The 18,819-nt window shown below is 46.8% G+C and overlaps 1 protein-coding gene across 1 annotated transcript in view; it reads left to right on the top strand.

Annotated features, from left to right (window-relative positions):
• LOC308674111 (BOS complex subunit NOMO3-like) overlaps positions 1-12,579 on the top strand; it is a 36,241-nt gene extending 23,662 nt beyond the window's left edge. Inside the window, exons 21-31 of the mRNA XM_081338325.1 lie at positions 1,197-1,356; positions 2,489-2,615; positions 3,837-3,950; positions 4,739-4,866; positions 6,164-6,305; positions 6,629-6,712; positions 7,791-7,901; positions 9,174-9,275; positions 10,118-10,237; positions 10,780-10,872; positions 12,153-12,579. Coding sequence (XP_081194451.1) covers positions 1,197-1,356; positions 2,489-2,615; positions 3,837-3,950; positions 4,739-4,866; positions 6,164-6,305; positions 6,629-6,712; positions 7,791-7,901; positions 9,174-9,275; positions 10,118-10,237; positions 10,780-10,872; positions 12,153-12,284 — 1,313 coding nt within the window. The 3' untranslated portion in view covers positions 12,285-12,579. The remainder of the gene's footprint in view (positions 1-1,196; positions 1,357-2,488; positions 2,616-3,836; positions 3,951-4,738; positions 4,867-6,163; positions 6,306-6,628; positions 6,713-7,790; positions 7,902-9,173; positions 9,276-10,117; positions 10,238-10,779; positions 10,873-12,152) is intronic.
• The last annotated feature ends 6,240 nt before the right edge of the window (positions 12,580-18,819 follow it).

The raw sequence follows: 18,819 nt of genomic DNA, 5'->3' as shown, positions 1-18,819 counted from the left end.
GTTTTCCAGGCATCTCCAAGTGGGACAGGAGGGAATCCAGAAAAACATATTCTAGAAAGCTGAGAAAATGGTCAGAGGTTAACGTGAACGGTGTCAGTCCCCCAAACCCAAGAAAGACAAAATTACTTCTAAGAAGCTTCCTTTATGCAATTGTTTTTCCACGGATAGACAGATTCTTGCCAAACTAAAGCAAACTACTTGAATCATTAAAGATACATGAGAACTTCTAAGGAGGAGCCGTCTTAACTCTCTTCCTCCCAACCAGACTATCTAAATTTCACTGCCTCTTGTTCCTCTGCTTTGCAGCTCTTTCCTCCTGGGAATCCAGGCTATATTCCACCTACACCTGCAACTACAGCTCCCAGCATCCTGCTACTTTGGTCAAGCTCTCCATAAGCCAGCCGGAACTGTAGTTCAACAATTGTAGGAGAGAAGAGCAGGCAGAGCCTAGGGGTGGAGTCAAGCGAGTAATAAGCTGAGAATCATTACGTTTCCACAAACAGTCTTAAGTCCAACCCCTCTTGCATACCACCGACTCTTACCTGGTGCCAGTTTAGTGCTGATCATTAGTTGACTAGATTCTTGTGTCTAGGCGTGAACAATAAATCAGCAAGTGGAACTTAATGAGCGGTCCTGATTCTTTATGCCGGGCACCAATAACTGGAGAGGTGGTTTTCCTACAGTGGGGACGACGTCCTGCAAACTAGCTTGTTCCTCCACTTGTTCCCTCAGATACATCTCTCTAAAATGGGAGAGAACATCGTCATCCAGCCACATTGTCTCAAGCAATGTCTGTTGCTTTCCTCTCGTTGGATAATGCACGTACTGTCCGTTAACCGCCTTAACCTACTCGGAAGTGACATCTTTCATCTTCTGTAGCCTTTCAGACAAAATCAAAACACCCTGGAAGGTGGAGTCAGAACAACTTGTGGAGGACTAAATTGTCCATCTTTGATGCAGCGTGCTCTGCATGGATCAAAATGTCTCACCTGTTAAATGGTTGTGTCTCCTTAGATGATACACGGTGCAATTGAATGGTCATTCATTGGAAACTTAACATCCTTCTCCTCCCCAATTAATTCCCCTTGTGTTTCGATAGCGGTGAAGCTTGCAGGCTTGCTGGTAATTCCTACCTTCCCGTTAGTGCCTAAATCTTGGCAATTTCTTCACCTGTTTTCTCCTTTCCTTCGTTCCAGAAAGCTGTCCCGGGAAGCTGATAGAGATATACGGCAAAGCGGGTCTCTTCCTGGAAGGACAAATTCATCCCGAATTGGAGGGGGTTGAAATAATAATTTCTGAAAAAGGGGCGCCTTCCCCCCTGATTACAGTTTTCACAGATGATAAAGGTTCCTACAGGTAAAATTCTAGTCCAGGGAGTTGTGACTAGAACAGGGGTCCCCAACCCCCAGTCCGTGGACCAGTACTGGGCCGCGGCATGCCAGCAACCGGTCCACACAAACTAGCAAAGCCCCATCTGCGAGATGCAGGCAACACACAAAACCACGCACCCTCCGGTCCACAAAAAAACCCCTCTCTCTATGTAACCAGTCCCTGGTGCCCAAAAGGTTGGGGGCCTCTGGACTAGAAGACCTCTAAGGTCCTTTCCAAGCCAATTATTCTATGTTCATAGATGGTACTAGTTGGTCTTCCTTCCCTTCAACCGTTACCAGCTGTGTCCTTTAGATCAGGAGTCCCCAATCCCTGGTCCATGGACAGGCAGCGGTCCACGGCATGCCAGAAACCAGTTTTTTCGGAAACCAGCGGAGCCCCATCTGTGGGATGTAGGCAGCACACACAACCACACCTCCTCCGGGCCAAGGAAAAACCTCTCTCTGCCGAACCGGTCCCTGGTGCCCAAAAAGGTTGGGGGAGGCTGCTTTAGATGAGTTGGCTTGTATAGATCATGAGGCCTGATCTCATCTGGAAGACTCAGATCTCTCAGGAGCTGCCCCAAAGAAGAGGGAGTCAAGCTATTCTCCAAAGCGCCTGAAGGCAGGACTAGAAGCCACGGATGGAAACTAACCCAAGGAGAGAAGCAACCTGGAACTAAGGAGAAACTTCCTGACAGTGAGAACAATTAACCAGTGGAACAGCCTGCCTCCAGAGTCGGTGAACGCTCCAACCCTGGAAGTCTTTAAGAAGAGACTGGACAGCCATTTGTCTGAAATGGTATAGGGTTTCCTGCCTGAGCAGGGTGTTGGGACTAGATGACCTCCAAGGTCCCTTCCAATTCTGTTATTCCATGTTCTTGATTTGAGATTTTACTGAACTTTACAGGAGTTGTGGGTATTTGAGGGTACAGTAACGTGCCTATACATAACTTTATTATTATTGTTGCTGCTGTTGTTATCATCATCTTATCATCATCATTTCTTTGGGGGAAATTGTCTTGTCTTATGATGGGTTGTTGGATAGCCAGTTCCTCACTTGTCAATTGAGATTCTCCACTTCGTCTTTCTTCCTCCCCAACCCTCCTCCCCAAATAAAGTGTGGGACCGCTTCACAGTGATCTGGAATACACCGTAACTGCTCAGAAAGAAGGTTTCATTTTGAGTGCGGTGGACGAGACCCTTGGAGATTTCAAAGCTTTTGCTCTTGCTGGGGTCACTTTTGAGGTAAACCTTTTTCAGGTGTTCTGGAAAACCTTTCTTCTCCCTCCCCCTCCCCGCTTCTTGACAATTTGGGTTCTGTCTTCAGGGCAGGGGGGTGGGGTGGAATAATGGACAAGTGATGATTTATCACTTGCTGCTTTTATGTACAGTGAGAGCCTATGCATCAGAGACAGATTCCTTGTGTGTTCAACCACACTTGACCAGTAAAGAATTCTATGCTGTCTGAGAGGTAGTCCTTGATTTACGACCACAATTGGGATCAGACCACAATTTTAGTGTCAAGCAGATGTCTGGGGCCAGACAGGTTCCTTTGCAAACTTCTTCATCTAGGTCAGGGGTGGGGGACACCTTGGCTCTTTTATGACTTGAGGACTTCAACTCCCAGAATTCCTGAGCCAGCATGGCTCATGGGGTGGGGGACACCTTGGCTCTTTTTATGACTTGTGGACTTCAACTCCCAGAATTCCTGAGCCAGCCATGATCTCATCTGGAAGGATGAGATGCTGGCTCAGGAATTCTGGGAGTTGAAGTCCACAAGTCTTGAAAGAGCCAAGGTTCCCCCACCCCTGACCTAGGAAGTACAGTTTTCTCTTAAATCTAAATCTACAGCAATTTTATGTTTAGCTTTCTTCCTCAACCTGCCTAGTTTGGATTTTGGTTGACCTGGGGAAGATTGAGCGCCCCGATTGAAGGCCATTTTTTGAGGGGTCTTTGGTGCTCTCTTGAGCTTGGTGGTTTTCTTGCAGACATTTCATTGCCAAACTAAGTAATACCATTAGTGCTACCCGAGAAGGGAGTGGAGTTTGAGAACAAGCCTCACTCCCTTGCTAGCACCGATGATGCTACCTCGTTGGGTCACGAAACATCCGCAAGAAAGCAACCAAGCTCAGAGAGCACCAAAGACACCGCAGTTCAACCCTGACCTACAAATATTCTGAAGGCCATGTCTCGGCTTTTCCTTGCCAGAAAAGAAGTTGGGTCCTATTTGAAGATCTCCAGACAAGAGCTCACCATTCCAAGGACTTGTTAGAGTCACTTTAGGACCGCCTATAGTGGAAGGAGATCTGTTGGGTGGAGCATTGTTCAGCTTGAAGACATGTGGTCCCTGACATTTCTTCTCTTCCCTCTCCCCTGCAAGAAGTCAAATCAGTCCTTTCATCTGGACCCTTGAGGTTGCACTGAGCCAGCTTGATAGCATGTTGCTTGCATTTTTCGTTTGGACAGATTAGATCTGAAGATGGTCATCCCCTTGCAGGAGTTCTCCTTTCGCTCAGTGGTGGTACATTTCGCTCTAACCTCCTGACTCAGGACAACGGCATGCTGACGTTCGCCAATCTGGTACGGCTTTTATAATTTACAGCTTTGGGGCCAGGTCACCCAATTCCCAGTTGCAATGTATGGCAGTGAAAGTTGGATCATAAGAAAGGCCGAGCGCCAAAGAATGGAGGCCTTTGAACTATGGTGCTGGAGAAGACTCCTGCGAGTCCCTTGGACTGCAAGGCTATCAAACCGGTCAGTCCTAGAGGAGATCAACCCTGACTGCTCTTTAGAAGGCCAGATCCTGAAGTTGAAACACCAATACTTTGGCCACCTAATGAGAAGGAAGGACTCACTGGAGAAGAGCCCAATGCTGGGAAAGATCGAGGGCAATAGAAGAAGGGGACGACAGAGAATGAGGTGGCTGGATGGAGTCACTGAAGCAGTAGGCATGAGCTTAAATGGACTCCAGAAGATGGTAGAGGACAGGAAGGCCTGGAGGAACGTTGTCCATGGGGTCGCGATGGGTCGGACACGACTTCGCAGCTAACAACAACAACATCCAAGGGGAAAAGCACCCAGTTGCCTCTCCTTCAGAAAAATTGCCCCATCGCTGTCCTCACCTCCAGCCGGTCAGACATTTTGGGGGGCAGGGGATGGTGAGAAACTGTGGTCCAGTTTGGGCGGCCCCAAGTTGAGGTGGGCTGGAGTAGAGCATTAGTGACTCTTGAGGTTACAATCAAGGTAGTCCTTGATTTACAAGCACCATTGGGATCTGGGTTTTCACTGAATTGTAGCACCTTTCTGGGTGTAAATAGGTTAGGGGGGGTGGGGGGAATAATAGTAAACAAGTGGGTCTCCTTTCACAGAGCCCTGGGCAGTACTACTTCAAACCCATGATGAAAGAATTTCGCTTTGAGCCCTCGTCTCAGATGATCGAAGTGCAGGAAGGCCAGAATCTTAAAATCGCCATTGTTGGGCACCGTACAGCTTACAGGTCAGTAAATGTGAGCTTCAGGGCTAGTGAGGGCTGGAAAATCAGGGTCGGGTCTGGTGGAATTCCCCGATCCAGACAGCAGGAAAGTTGAGAATGTAAAGAGGTTTTCTTCAAGGGATATGAGGATGGTAGAGATAAGAGGTCCAGGTCTTCTCTTCCGAGAGGCAGTGTCAAAAGAGAGGCGAAGTTGCTGAGATCCGCCTGAATGTAAATTCTGAATACCATCCTTACTTTTTCTTTGAAATTTCTTCCCCGTCTGCTTTTCCTCCAAAATGAAGGGACACAAATGGCCTGGTTTGTCTTTATCTCTGGGAGCTGACACCATTTCCTCCTTGAAGACTTCTGTCTCCATTAGACAGTTTTTAGTTACTATAGTTTTTATCCTCCTTAATTACTTCAATAAAGCTCAAGTAACTCAAAGCAGCAGACATACCTCTTCCTCCTACTCTTTTCCCACAACAGTAACCGTGTATGGTGGGTTGGGTTCAGAGAGAGTGACTGGCCAAGGTCACCCACTTGGCTGTCAATGCTTAAGACAGGACTAGAACTCACCATCTCCTGGTGATTGGCCCAAGGTCACCCAGTTGGCTTTGCATCTAAGACGGGAGTAGAACTCACCGTCTTCTGGTTATTGGTTCAAAGTCACCTGGCTTTCATGCCTGAAGTGGGACTAGAACTCACCATCTCCTGGTGATTGGCCCAAGGTCACCCAGTTGGCTTTGCATCTAAGGCGGGAGTAGAACTCACCGTCTTCTGGTTATTGGTTCAAAGTCACCTGGCTTTCATGCCTAAGGTGGGACTAGAACTCACCGTCTCCTGGTGATTGGCCCAAGGTCACCCAGTTGGCTTTGCATGTAAGGCGGGAGTAGAACTCACTGTCTTCTGGTTATTGGTTCAAAGTCACCTGGCTTTCATGCCTAAGGTGGGACTAGAACTCACTGTCTCCTGGGTGATTGGCCCAAGGTCACGCTGCCGGTTTTTCATGCTTAAGACAGGACTAGAACTCACTGTCTCCTGGTGTTTGGCCCAAGGTTACCCACCTGGCTTTGCATCTAAGGCGGGACTAGAACTCACCATGTCCTGGTGATTGGTTCAAAGTCACCTGGCTTTCGTGCCTAAGGCGGGACTAGAACTCGCCATGTCCTGGTGATTGGCTCAAGGTTGCCCTGCTGGTTTTTCATGCCTAAGGCTGGACTGGAACTCACCGTCTCCCAGTTCTAGGCCAGCACTTGCACCACCGCACCAAGTCTTAATTCAAGGGTGTTACTTGAACCTTACCTTCCTCCTTTTTCTCCAGCTGCTACGGAACCGTTTCTTCTCTGAATGGGGAACCTGAGCAAGGGATTGCGGTGGAAGCAGTAGGGCAGGGGGAGTGTGACACCTATGGAGAAGACACGGTCACAGATGAAGAGGGGAGATTCCGGCTACGAGGTCTGCTGGTGAGTCTCTTAAAAATGGCAGAATTGGTGCAATCTCCTGTTGGGTTTGAGTTAAACCACTGGCGGTTTTGAGCGGGGCTGTAAGTCAAAAGCCTAAATTTACTCATGGCATAATAAGCCATAATATGTTGGGCAAACTCAGCTCTTTTAATTAGAAAATGTGGATTTATGGATTAGTGTCAGGTGAATCCAGCCACTTAACGTCTTCTTCCACACCTTGTGATTCAGTTAACTCAGGGTTGATGCGAAAGCAGTTGCGTGTGTCCTAAACCACGCTTGGGATGTTAAGCTGCCTTGTTTTTCTTAATTTTATGCATAAAAAGCCATCCTGTCTGTATCACATCCAACTGAAAGCCGAAGGCAACGATCACATCGAAAGAGCTCTGCCCCAGTATTTTGCTATCCAGGTAATTCTGTCCTTTTTATAGAACAAATGAATGAATGAATGAATGAATGAATGAAATCATGATCATTGTTCAAACGAATGTTCCAGAAGCACGGCACAGAACAATTACAGGTCATCCTCAACTTACAACCGGTCTCTTAGCAACCACTCAAATTACCACAGACACCTCCAAAAACAGATTTACATTTACTTCCATTTTGGGGGGGGGGCAAAAACGCCTCACAGCGAACGATGGGTTTGTCAGACCTGCCCCGGTCTGATCTCCTCAGAAAGTCAAACTCTCCACTCCGTTTGGTTGAAGTGAAAAGGCACTTTTACTAAGAGATGCCGATTGCAGTAGAGTCAGGCGGAATCTGACATTTCCCACGCATCAATCCAGAACTAACCCCCTTGGTCCTCTCAGCCCTTCCTCCCCCTCCCCATTGTCCTGATTGTGTGTGCAGCCAATCCGGCACCGCCAAGGTGTTTTGGGAAATGCTGAGGTGTTTGGGCTGGTGGAATTCCACTCTCAGGGAAAATGGCCTTGAAGATGCCAGCACGGACCGGATTCCAAAACACACTGGTTTTTCTCAGCTGTCAATCCTCCCCTCCCAATAGAGGTATATGGCTTTATTGCAAGAGCCATGGTGGCCTAGTGGTTAGAATGCAGTATTGCAGGCTAACTCTGCCCACTGCCAAGAGTTCGATCCTGACCAGCTCAAGTTTGACTCAGCCTTCCATCCTTCCTAGTTTGGTAAAATGACCCAGTTCCAAAATAAGAATTCTCCCCGGGGAGGTAGGAGAGAGAACTTATTGAGACGTTAACCCAGTTTCGTTTTAAATGAGGTGATTATCTTTAGCCGAGTGTGCACTCCCATGTTTCAGTTTTGACGTTTAACCCTTTGGGACTCCTTGAGCTCTGAAGCTCCTTCCTTGAGAGAATTGCACGCTTCACCTTCTTCCCCCACGGCACACCAAGGAGTTTTAAGTATCCCTTTTTTTTTAGCCGCAAATTTGATGCGGCGGTTGACCTGAATGGCATTCCTTTTCTCGTGAGTCTTCCCTTCTCCGCCCATCATGCTTCTCCTCCCAAATTGTAGGTCGGCAGCGATGACATTGACAACGTGAACATCATTGCTTTTCGCCAAATTAACCAATTCGATCTGAGCGGAAACGTGATCGCCCCTTCCGAGTACCTCCCTACCTTGTGGGTGAGTAAGTAGGGGTGGGTTCGTCTTGTTTTCTCAGGGTGCAGAAGGAAAAAAGTGAACTAAACTGGGAATAAAAGAAATTATCTATTTGCTGCTTCTGATGCAGCATGAGACCGATCACGAAACCTGCTCATTGCTACTGGGCCTTGGAGGAAAAAAAAAGTTTCTTAAGGAGCTGCTGATAGCTACAGCTAGCACAGCCATGCCAGATCCAAATACAGTTCATTGTTGTGGTTCCTTGCCAGCCAGTGGACCCAGCAGCTGAGTCTGGGGAATCAGAGGAGGAGGAGGAGGAGGGGCCTGGAGTCTCATCAGTGTCAGAGGAAGGCTCTGAGGAGCTCTAAGAATTACAGTCTGACAAGGAGCCTGGCCCCTCTACTTGTGCTCAGGCTGAGACACAGCTGTGCTGGGAGCCTGAGTTGGACAGTGATGAAGCACAGCTGGGACAAATCCAGGATGCACAAAAGCGCCGGCAAGAGAAGCGAGTAGGACAGAGGAATGCAATGGGGCGGCTCCAAAGGCAAAGGAGAAGGCATTAGGAAGCCATGCCTTGGCTGAATTATAAAAGGGACGGTGTGGGAGGTGCTGGTTGCCCAAGGCAACCGTTGAGGATCGAGTTTCTGTGAACTGTGTTTGTTTGCCTTGGCACATTGACTCAGGTCTGTGAATAATACAAGGGGTTTGGGTTTTTCCTGTGGTTCCTGCCTGCTTGATTGGAAGAGGGGTTTCTCCTTGTGAGCATAACAAGGACTCACATGGGCTGGGACAGAACATTCATTTAGTGACTGTTCAAAGTGACAGTATCAATGAAAAAAGTGACCTACGACCGTTTTTCACATTTATGACCATTGCAGCATCCCCACGGTCTCGTGATCAAAATTCAGAGGCTGGGCAACTGGCACGAATTTACAACGGCTGCAATGTCCCGGGGTCACATTGTAGCCTTTCGAGAAGCGGAGGCAATGGGAAGTCAGGTTTACTTCACCACCGTGTTGCTCGCTTGACGACTGCGGTGATTCTACTTAAATCATTGTGGCGTGAAAAGTTGTAGAATGGGGCAAAGCTCTTACTTAGCAGCGGAAATTTTGGGCTCCATTATAGTCATAAGTCGAGAACTACCCGTAGTTTGCCCATCTCCAACCAGAAATAATTAATATTGATGCTCAGTTCAGCTGAAGTGAGGGTTAGCTTTTGACTACCCCCCCCCCCACCTCTCAAGTGTACCGACAACCATCATTTGTGTCCTTGTGTGTTTTCTTTTCTCCCCCCCAGGTGAAACTTTACAAGAGTGAAAACTTGGACAATCCAGTTCACACGGTCTCACTAGGCCAATCCTTATTCTTTCATTTCCCCCCTCTGCTGCGGGATGGAGAGGTAATCTCTTTTGTATATTTTTTTAAAAAGAAAAAGACAAATCTATAAGAAATGTTACTGGGTAAATAGGGCTGTCTTTGCTGAACAGGGACGCGGTGGCTCAGTGGGTTAGGACGCTGAGCTTGTCATCAGAAGGTCGGCAGTTTGGCGGGTCGAATCCCGAGTGCCGCGTAACAGAGTGAGCGCCCCCTGTTACTCGTCCCAGCTTCTGCCAACCTAGCAGTTCGAAAGCACGTAAAAATGCAAGTAGAAAAATAGGGACCACTACGGTGGGAAGGTAACAGCGTTCCGTGCGCTTTTGGCGTCTAGTCGTGCCGGCCACATGACCACGGAGACGTCCTCGGACAAGCGCTGGCTCTTCGGCTTTGAAACGGAGATGAGCATCGGCCCCTAGAGTCGGAAAAGACTAGCACGCATGTGCGGGGGAACCTTTACCTTTACCTTGCTGAACAGGAATTGTTTCCTTCTGTTTTCACTCGGTCTGTCTTTTAAAACATCTTGAAGGGAGATGAGTCCTTAGGAGTCCTGGGATGAGGGTTTCTCAGTACAGGACGAATTTTTCCCCTTCGGCTGCAGAAATGTTAAAAGAGTTTTTCCATTGCTGTCCATCGTAATCCTGGATTTTGGAAAGAAATAGAGGAAAAGTTAGTGACCTGTAGATATGATGTTAAAAATCTGCTGCAGCAGTGATGCCTGCCTGCTTTCAGGATTTAAAAGAACCCAGGCAAAAAGAAGGAGAATAAGGTTCAGCATTCGTTGTCCTTTTTTTTCCGTTAAAGGGGATTTTATTTTGTTGTTGTTTTTTCCTTTCTCCATCCCATCTCTCGTTCTTTTCCTGCTAGAATTACATGGTGCTTTTAGATTCCACGCTGTCCAAGTCCCAGTATGACTACACCCTACCTCAAGTTTCATTCACCACCATCGGATACCACAAGCACATCACCTTGGTATTTAATCCTATGGTAAGGTTCTGCAAAGAGAGAGAAAAAGCAAAGTGGAAATCACCCCCAGCATAAAACCAGGGTGGGCTCGCTTTGTCGCATACACTGGTGGGCTGGCAGCCACGATCTGTGCCTTGCCGGGGTAGAGGAACCTAGCCAATGGAGATTTATTCACAGCAAAGCATGGCGAATCCAGACAAAGTCGATAACAGTATTGTAGGAGAAGGGTAGGCAGAGCTGGGGGAGTGGAATTAAGCTTGCCATCAGCCTAGAGTCATTACGTTCCCACAAAGACTAACCCTCTCTTGAATTCTGTTGACCCTTATCTCGTGCTAATGTAGTATTGAACTTCAGTTGAGTAGATTCTTGTATGTAGGCTTGAGCAATACATCTTCTGAACTGTACCTTAACGGATGGTCCTGATTCTTTGCACCTGACAAATACAATGTCTTCGTTGATTTCTACGGGACAACGTAACACCACTGCCCTTGGCAAGGTGTGGATTTCTCTGGGCCCCTTAATGACCAAAAGTATTCTAAAACTACAGGCATCTTCTTTTTCAGAGAAAACTGCCAGAGCAGGATATTGCCCAAGGATCCTACATCGCCCTCCCGTTGACACTGCTGCTTTTGTTAGCTGGCTACAATCACGATAAGGTAATTAAGAATTTCTTTATAATGATGCCAGTGTAGTTGTGGTTATGCTTTGGGTTGTTTCCATTTTTTGTTGACCCAATGAATGGCCTCCCTTCGTTTTGTACCAAGCTACAAAGGCGTTGATGCTGGGAATGAGGTTTGGATAGATGGACTGTGGTTGGGATCACTGTCTTTCATTGCTTTGACCAATCAGAGGCACCAGCTAATTCTCAAGAGTGCGATACTACTTCTTTCCCGGTGCTTCTAAATGCATGTATTTATTTTGCCAAACTTCCATCCAGAAGACGGGCTGTTTGAAAGTTGCCGAAGTCTTGTGTTTCTCGACCTCAGCAACGCCAAAATGTGTGGACTTCCAAGTCCTAGAATTCCTCAGCCAGCAAGGGTGGAGCTGAAGTCCACACTTCTTGACGTTGCTGAGGCTAAGAAACACTGGACTAAACCATCATGGCCTCTAGCTTGGGTAGCTTTATAAGGGGGTGAGAAAAAAAAGTGTGGTGGGGGCTGGCTGGACCCAACGCCTAATAGAGGGCACCAATGGGAGGAAAATAACCTTGATTTCATTCGTGGCTTACCACGCACCCAAGAGTTGGGATGGAGAAGATTGGTGACCTTGTGGAGACCTTCCTAATGGTGGGCCTGCTGGTTGGCTGGGGTGGCCTCCCCAGGAATATACGATTTGTCTATTTAAGTGTAGTGGGATGATTGAGCTCGGGGGCCAGATGGATTGAATCATCAACTACATCATGGGTCTTCAAACTCGGCCCTTTTATGACTCATGGACTTCAACTCCCAGAATTCCTCAGCCAGGCACTCTGGCTGAGGAATTCTGGAAATTGAAGTCCATGAGTCATAAAAGGGCCGAGTTTGAAGACCCATGAACTACATGTTAGTGCACCTATAGAAGAGAATATTTGTAGCTTGGGGTTGAACTGTGGGCTCCTTGGTGCTCTCCGAGCTTGGTGGTTTTTCTCAGAGACTTTTCTTGACCCAGCTAGGTGACATCCTCAGTGCTAGAAGGGAATGGACTTTGCTCTCTGTTTCTTACCTCTTCTCGCACTGAGGATGTTACCTAGCTGGAACATGAAACGTCTGCGGGAAAACCACCAAGCTCAGAGAGCACCACGGATGCACGTTCTAATGCACGCTCGATGGACCAGGAGAAGCTTCTCACTGCTTTGTAACGTGGGTTGATGACTTGTGTAAATAGCGTCACGCTGATCTCTTGGGTAGAATTTCCCTTTCCCGGGGCCAAAACCGTAGCCTGTTTTTTGTTCCTCCAGTTGATTCCCTTGCTGCTTCAGTTAACCAGTCGCCTCCAAGGGGTCTATGCTCTTGGTCAGGCGGGGGCCGATACAGGAGGCCTTGAGGACGTCAAGAGGCAAGCCAAGAAACAGAAGACGAGACGGACGTGAGAATGGGTGTCCCATTCAGATGCGTTGGTTTTACTTTCTCCTCGTCCTCCTCTTTTCGCCTGGCTGCTAAAGTGAGACTCTCTGGGCTACAGCAAAGAGATTCCTTGCACTGGACACCTTGACCCAGAGTTGGTTTGTCACGGGTATGATTTTTTTTTTTTTACACGGAGTATCTTGAGTATCACAGAAGTCCTTTTAACAGAAAGCCTCTGTCCTACAAGGCAGTGTTGGGGTCGTAAATTATGGTCAGGTTTGGAAGAACGCTGACCCAATTAAATTCGTTTTCACCTCCCAACTCCATCCGATTTGAGTCTTGACTTTTCAGACACCCTTGTTGCTTCTTGTTTCTGATTTGTTTCATTTCCTATTTATCTTTTTCCTCTCCAAGCTCTGATCTCTTTCAAGTAGCATCCTGGAAAATATTAAGAGGAAGGGAACTTGGCAATCCTCTGGTCGAAATTCTATGCTCAGAATTTTAGCCCCCTGTGACCATTTCATTCCAACCTTCTTCAAGCTGGCCACCATCCAGATGTGTGGATTCTCTCTCCCATAATTCTCCAGCTAGTATGGTTTTTACTGAAGATTCTGAAAGTTGGAATCCCGCACACCACGTAGATTCACTTCTAGATGCTCTGACCCACCTTTTTCTACAGCTTAATGAAGTTCATGGGGGCTGGCTTCACCTCCCATTGGTTCAACTAACAGTAATGTCCAATGACTCCCTTGATATTGTTTGTCTAACACAGGGGTAGGCAACCTTGGCTCTTTTATGACTCGTGGACTTCAACTCCCAGAATTCCTGAGCCGGCATGGGTCAGCTTGGAAACCTCTCCCTTTCCCCTCAGCACAGCTGGCTCAGGAATTCTGGGAGTTGAAGTCCACGAGTCATAAAGCAGCCTAGGCCTAGGCCAGGGGTAGGCAACCTTGGCTCTTTTAGGACTCATGGACTTCAACTCCCAGAATTCCTGAGCCAGCCATGCTGAGGGGAAAGAGAGAGGTTTCCAAGCGGAGCCATGCCAGCTCAGGAATTCTGGGAGTTGAAGTCCACAAGTCATGAGGGGGCCATAGTTCCCCCATGCTGGCTCAGGAATTCTGGGAGTTGAAGTCCACGAGTCATAAAGCAGCTTAGGCCTAGGCCAGGGGTAGGCAACCTTGGCTCTTTTATGACTCGTGGACTTCAACTCCCAGAATTCCTGAGCCGGCATGGCTCAGCTTGGAAACCTCTCCCTTTCCCTTCAGCATGGCTGGTGGGATGCGAACATGCACTAATGCACTAAACATGGAGTTAATATCTATGGAGATTCTTAGTCATCCAGTTGTGGTTATCCCGAAGGTGCTTTTTCAAGAAGCAGCTGGACTTTCTTTATTTTCCCTTGGAAGACGCTTCTCATCCAGGAACTGAACTGAAGAACTTCGAGCCGTCACTAAATGAATGGTTGGGATGTGAGAGCTACCCGTACAAGTTTCAACTTGGTGGATAATGCAATATTAGAATGTAGCCACTAGGCGGCATTAGACCTGGTTGTCTAAATGAATAGAGTGGACGAAGTGGAGAATTTCTTAGTGGAGAGATAGCTTGAATAAAGCATGGCATTTGTGCTCAGCTGAACAACCTTCTCGGGATTCACACGAGAGCACCATTTTTTAACCAGTCTGGTTTTAAGAGAATTTGGGGTGGACCGGGAGAACCACCAGAATTGGCAGGATTCCAAAAAAGAGTTCACGTATCAAGCACAAGGTGAGGCTTGCTTAGAAAATGAGTCCTGATGGAGAAGAATTTATTTATTTATTTATTTATTTATTTATTTAGATTTATATACCGCCCTTTCCCGAAGGACTCAGGGCAGTTTACAGGATATTTAAAAGAAAATCAATACAAAAGTTAAAACAAATTAAAAAAGATTAAATGAAACCCTGACAAAAAAATAACCCAGTTAAAATTAAAAATTTAAAAAAATTCTCAGCCTGGGCCAGAGAGCTCGAAGAGCCAAGTCTTCAGGTCCCGGCGGAATGAACGGAGGTCGGGGGCAGTCCTGAGCTCCGCGGGCAGCTGGTTCCAAAGGGCAGGCGCGCCCACTGAGAAGGCCCTACCCCTGGGTGTCACCCGCCGGCAATCTTTAACCGGCGGCACCCTGAGAAGACCCTCCCTGTGGGAGCGCACTGGACGAAGGGAGCTTGATAGATCAGCATGTCTTCACTCCTAGTTTTTATGTAGTCATTTTAGTTCATATCCCCTCTTTAAGCGAGTGCCCTAGCAGGAATAGGCCAATTGCAGAGATGTTTCTTATTTGGTAGAAAAGTGGGCTCATGTGAATGGAACGGGGAAGAGACAACCTGTGTGAGTCATCTTCTACCATTAAATGGAAAGGTTAATTGACATCTCCTTAGCCAAATCGCTTCAGGGTTGAGCAGACCCAGAGAAGTGGAGGAAAGCTGTATTTTGCATCTCAATAGGGAGGGGGAGGAAAATAATTGACACAAAAAGCAAAAGACCTATTATGATTTTATTTCCAAATGCCTATTTCTGCTAGTTCCTTTTTTTTTTACGTTTGCTTAAATTTGCATTAGTGACGTGTGACTTATTTTGGTAAGAATCAGCCTTGGGATTTGAGTGTAGTTCTTTATCTCAAAGGTCTGTGAAGAGTTGGCCAAGCATACCTCCAGGACACCGATGCTAAAGGGCAGAGCAGCCTAGCCCATTGTGCAGAGAATCATCTGTCATTGACAATAGCTAGGAATTCTGGGAACTGTAGTCAAATCCATCGAGTCAGTGCTAGGTCAGAAAAGATGCGCCATGCAAAGCCAATTTTTCTGGTTTGGATTCAGATTTAGACCTGGTGCACAAACGGGCCATACTGAACATGGACACATTCATCTTTCTTTTACTCAGCTAAGGGTTGGCACCTAGCAACAAGTAGAAATTTGCTAATTTCCCATCGTTCCCTTTTGTCAAGACATTTCTGCATGTCAAGAGACCTCAATATTTAATGAAGAAAAGTAATGAACCCAGTTTGATCTAGTGGCTAAGGCACCAGGCTTGCAAACCAGGAGATGGTGAGGTCTAGTCCTGCATTAGCTATGAAAGGCAGCTGGGTGACTTTAGGCCAATCACCAGGAGAGGGTGAGTTCTAGTCCCACCTTAGGCATGAAAGCTGACTGGATGACTGTGGGCCAATCACTGGGAGATAGTGAGTTCTAGTTCTGCTTTAAGCATGAAAGGTAGTTGGAGACTTTGGGCCAATCACCGGGAGATGGTGAATTCTAGTCCCATTTTAGGTATGAAAGGTGGCTGGGAGACTTTGGGCCAATCACCGGGAGATGGTGAGGTCTAATCCTGCTTTAGGCATGAAAGCCGGCTGGGTGATTTTGGGCCAGTCCCTGTCTCTCAGTCCAACCCACCTCAAAGGGTTGTTGCGGAGAAAATAAAACAAATTACATATGTTTGCCACCTTGAGCTATTTCTAAAAACAATAAAGGCAAGACGATAAAATATCTTTTGCCGACACATTCCAATTAACAACAACAACAAACGAGGTTAATATGCAAAGCACCTGCAGTCTGTGTCTTTCCATTTCCTGATCTACACAAAATATTTTGACCCTTCCTCTTGAATTCTCCTTCTGGAAATAACTTCATCTAAGAAGCAAGGAAAAAGGTCAAATATTCTGTCCTCAAAACACCGTCAGCAGAGAGACTCCCAAGTCTCGTTACTGCATATTTCCAGTGAAAATGCATCCGTCATGTTCCTCTTAAGATGCCGTTTGCGGGGTTAAAAAGAGAAAATAAAAAAATGGCCAGAATTCATACTCCAGTCGAGGGTAGGCAGAGCTGGGGGGGGAGGTTTTTTATTTTTACATCCGTAATGGAACAGGTTGGAAAGTGTTTTATTAAATTGCTTTTGAGAATGGTGCCAATTATTTTGCCATCTCTTGGGGGTGATGTTGGCCTTGGGCCTGTCAAAACAAAAAACGCCAATCCAGAGAAGAAGCCTATTTTTATTTTATTTTTATTAAAAAAAAAACGCATGATTCCCTCGTCCTGTGTGCGGTTGGAAAACCTGGACGACGAGTGGAGATCAAACAACGGACTCGGCAAACTGGAAGGAGGCACGTCGCTCTTTTGCCGCAACTATAACGGGCAGAGTGATCCTTTACCGGCTTGACACCGATTCGCAACGTTCAGACGAACCGAAATGTGACAGCTCGCTTGCAGGTTCAAAACACAGCCTTTTTTTAAAAAAAAAAAATCCATTACGAGTTTTAATCTTCAGGACAGTTCAGGTTGGCTGGAGCAAATTTTTTTTAGGGGGGGTGGGCGGGAATGACGCGACACAATGAGTTCAAAAGTGTTGCCAAAGACAGGACAAGATAAGATAACCTTTGCTGTCATTTTTTTTCTAGCACCCGTTAAAAATGAAATACTGTTGCCTGCTCTCAAAGGGAAGTATATATTTACCCATACACATACGTGACACATATGTACACATGCTGTATACATACCTATATATACACCCACACCCATACATGTACATGTAGCAGTTTATCCCAAAGGTGCTTTTTTTCAAGAGGCAACTGGACTTTCTTGTTTTCCTTTGAAGAAGTTTCGCTTCTCATGCAAGAAGATTCTTCGGCTCTGACTGGATGGAGGGGACTGGAAGGATTTATACTCCTTGCAGACAGCTGGTCATTTGCATCCTTTTAGAGAGTCGTTGAGGCCACTTGGAGGTTTGTCCGTGTCCTCAGGGTCACCTGAGTAATGCAAATGGGTCTGGAGCTTTCTTGGAGCTGCTGAAAAGAATGTCTGGGTGTGGGTGATCAAAAACATCCCAATGGAACTGCTTCAAAAGTTCTTGGGTGCGCCTAACGGTTGTGCGGGCGAGCATTATCGTGAACCAACACCACAGAAGACTCCTGCGAGTTCCTTGGACTGCAAGGCGATCAAACCGGTCAGTCCTAGAGGAGATCAACCCTGACTGCTCTTTAGAAGGCCAGATCCTGAAGTTGAAACTCAAATACTTTGGCCACCTAATGAGAAGGAAGGACTCACTGGAGAAGAGCCTCATGCTGGGAAAGGTTGAGGGCAAGAGAAGAAGGGGACAACAGAGAAGGAGGTGGCTGGATGGAGTCACTGAAGCAGGAGGCGTGAGCTTAAATGGACTCCAGAAGATGGTAGAGGACAGGAAGGCCTGGAGGAACATTGTCCATAGGGTCGCGATGGGTCGGACACGACTTCGCAACTAACAACAAACACCACACTGGAAGTGGTGCCCTAGAAAAGCCCACCAAATGTGAAGATGCCGAAGGACGTAACTGCTCGTGAAGTTCATGGAGCTTGGTTCGACCGTCAATTCAGACGTCTGCTTGCGAAACGTTACAAAAACTCAGACGAGGCATCCGTAACGAGCGTCAGGGCCATGCTGACTTTCAGTGTGGTGTTGGTTCACGACAATGCTCACCCGTACACCACTACACACACACAAGAACTTTTGAAGCAGTTCCGTTAGGATGTTTTTGATCACAACCCCCCACCCCCAATAGCCCAGATTTGGTGCCAAGTGACTACTACTAAGGCGTTTCAAACCTTGTAAGACGTGACAAGTGCCTCAATTTGAACGGCGATTATGTCGAAAAGTCCTGTCATGTTGTAGTTTTCTAATGTGTATAATAAAAATTCTGTATCTGCAAGTGTCTATCACTGATAACCCAATGGTTTATTTCCGAATTGCCCTCGTATTTCAGCGGTCCTGTCTGAGCAGAGCAGCTTGAGAAGGCACCTTCTTGGTCCTACATCTGAGCGAGTTAACTCTTCTTTCAAAGCTACTTTGCCAAATCAGAACACTCATCTCTCCAGCTCTTCTCTCCCTCTCCCTCCCCCCCCACTCCCCATTTCCCCATTTATTCAGTTTGCAAATTAATCTTTCTCCTCTGACATAATTTTCCTGCTGTCTGGGCTTAATGAAAACAAATGAATTCACAGATCCATTTTAGTTCACAGCCTCATGTGGATTTAGGCAGCGGTAATCGTATCACCTCTCTGTGCGAGGGCTCGTTCCAAACAAACAAATCAGGGTTGCTCCTGGGAAGGCAGCAATATGCAAAATATTAGGGATAAAAGGATTAGAAGTAAGAGAGAAGATGGATTTGGAGAAGGAGCTCTCCGTGGTTTGTACTTGCACCGAGGTTTGATAACTACAATGGCGATAATTGCTGATTTAATTTCTCGAGAGTATCTGGGAGGAGGAACGGGGAAGACAGATAAACTGGAGGTCCCAGCACTCCGGACCCCCAAGATTGCACTGCTAGGAGTTGAGCCGTAGCATAAAACGTTCAACTTGGTTAGTTTATTTGTGTACACATAGTCTTTGATTTACGACCACAGTGGGGACTGGAACTTCCGTTGCTAAATGATGTGATCGTTGAGTTGCACCTAATTTTACAACTTTTTTTTTTACTGTGGCTATTAATTGCCAACAAAAGTGCGTATAGTCAGTGCTATGGTTTTTCCCAGTTGCAATGTATGGCTGCGAAAGTTGGAC

This window comes from Vipera berus, assembly GCF_964194415.1.
Source record: "Vipera berus genome assembly, chromosome: 13".
Classification (NCBI taxonomy): Eukaryota; Metazoa; Chordata; class Lepidosauria; order Squamata; family Viperidae; genus Vipera; species Vipera berus.
Note: the sequence above shows the minus strand (reverse complement) of the source record. Positions and strands in the feature narration are given on the sequence as shown.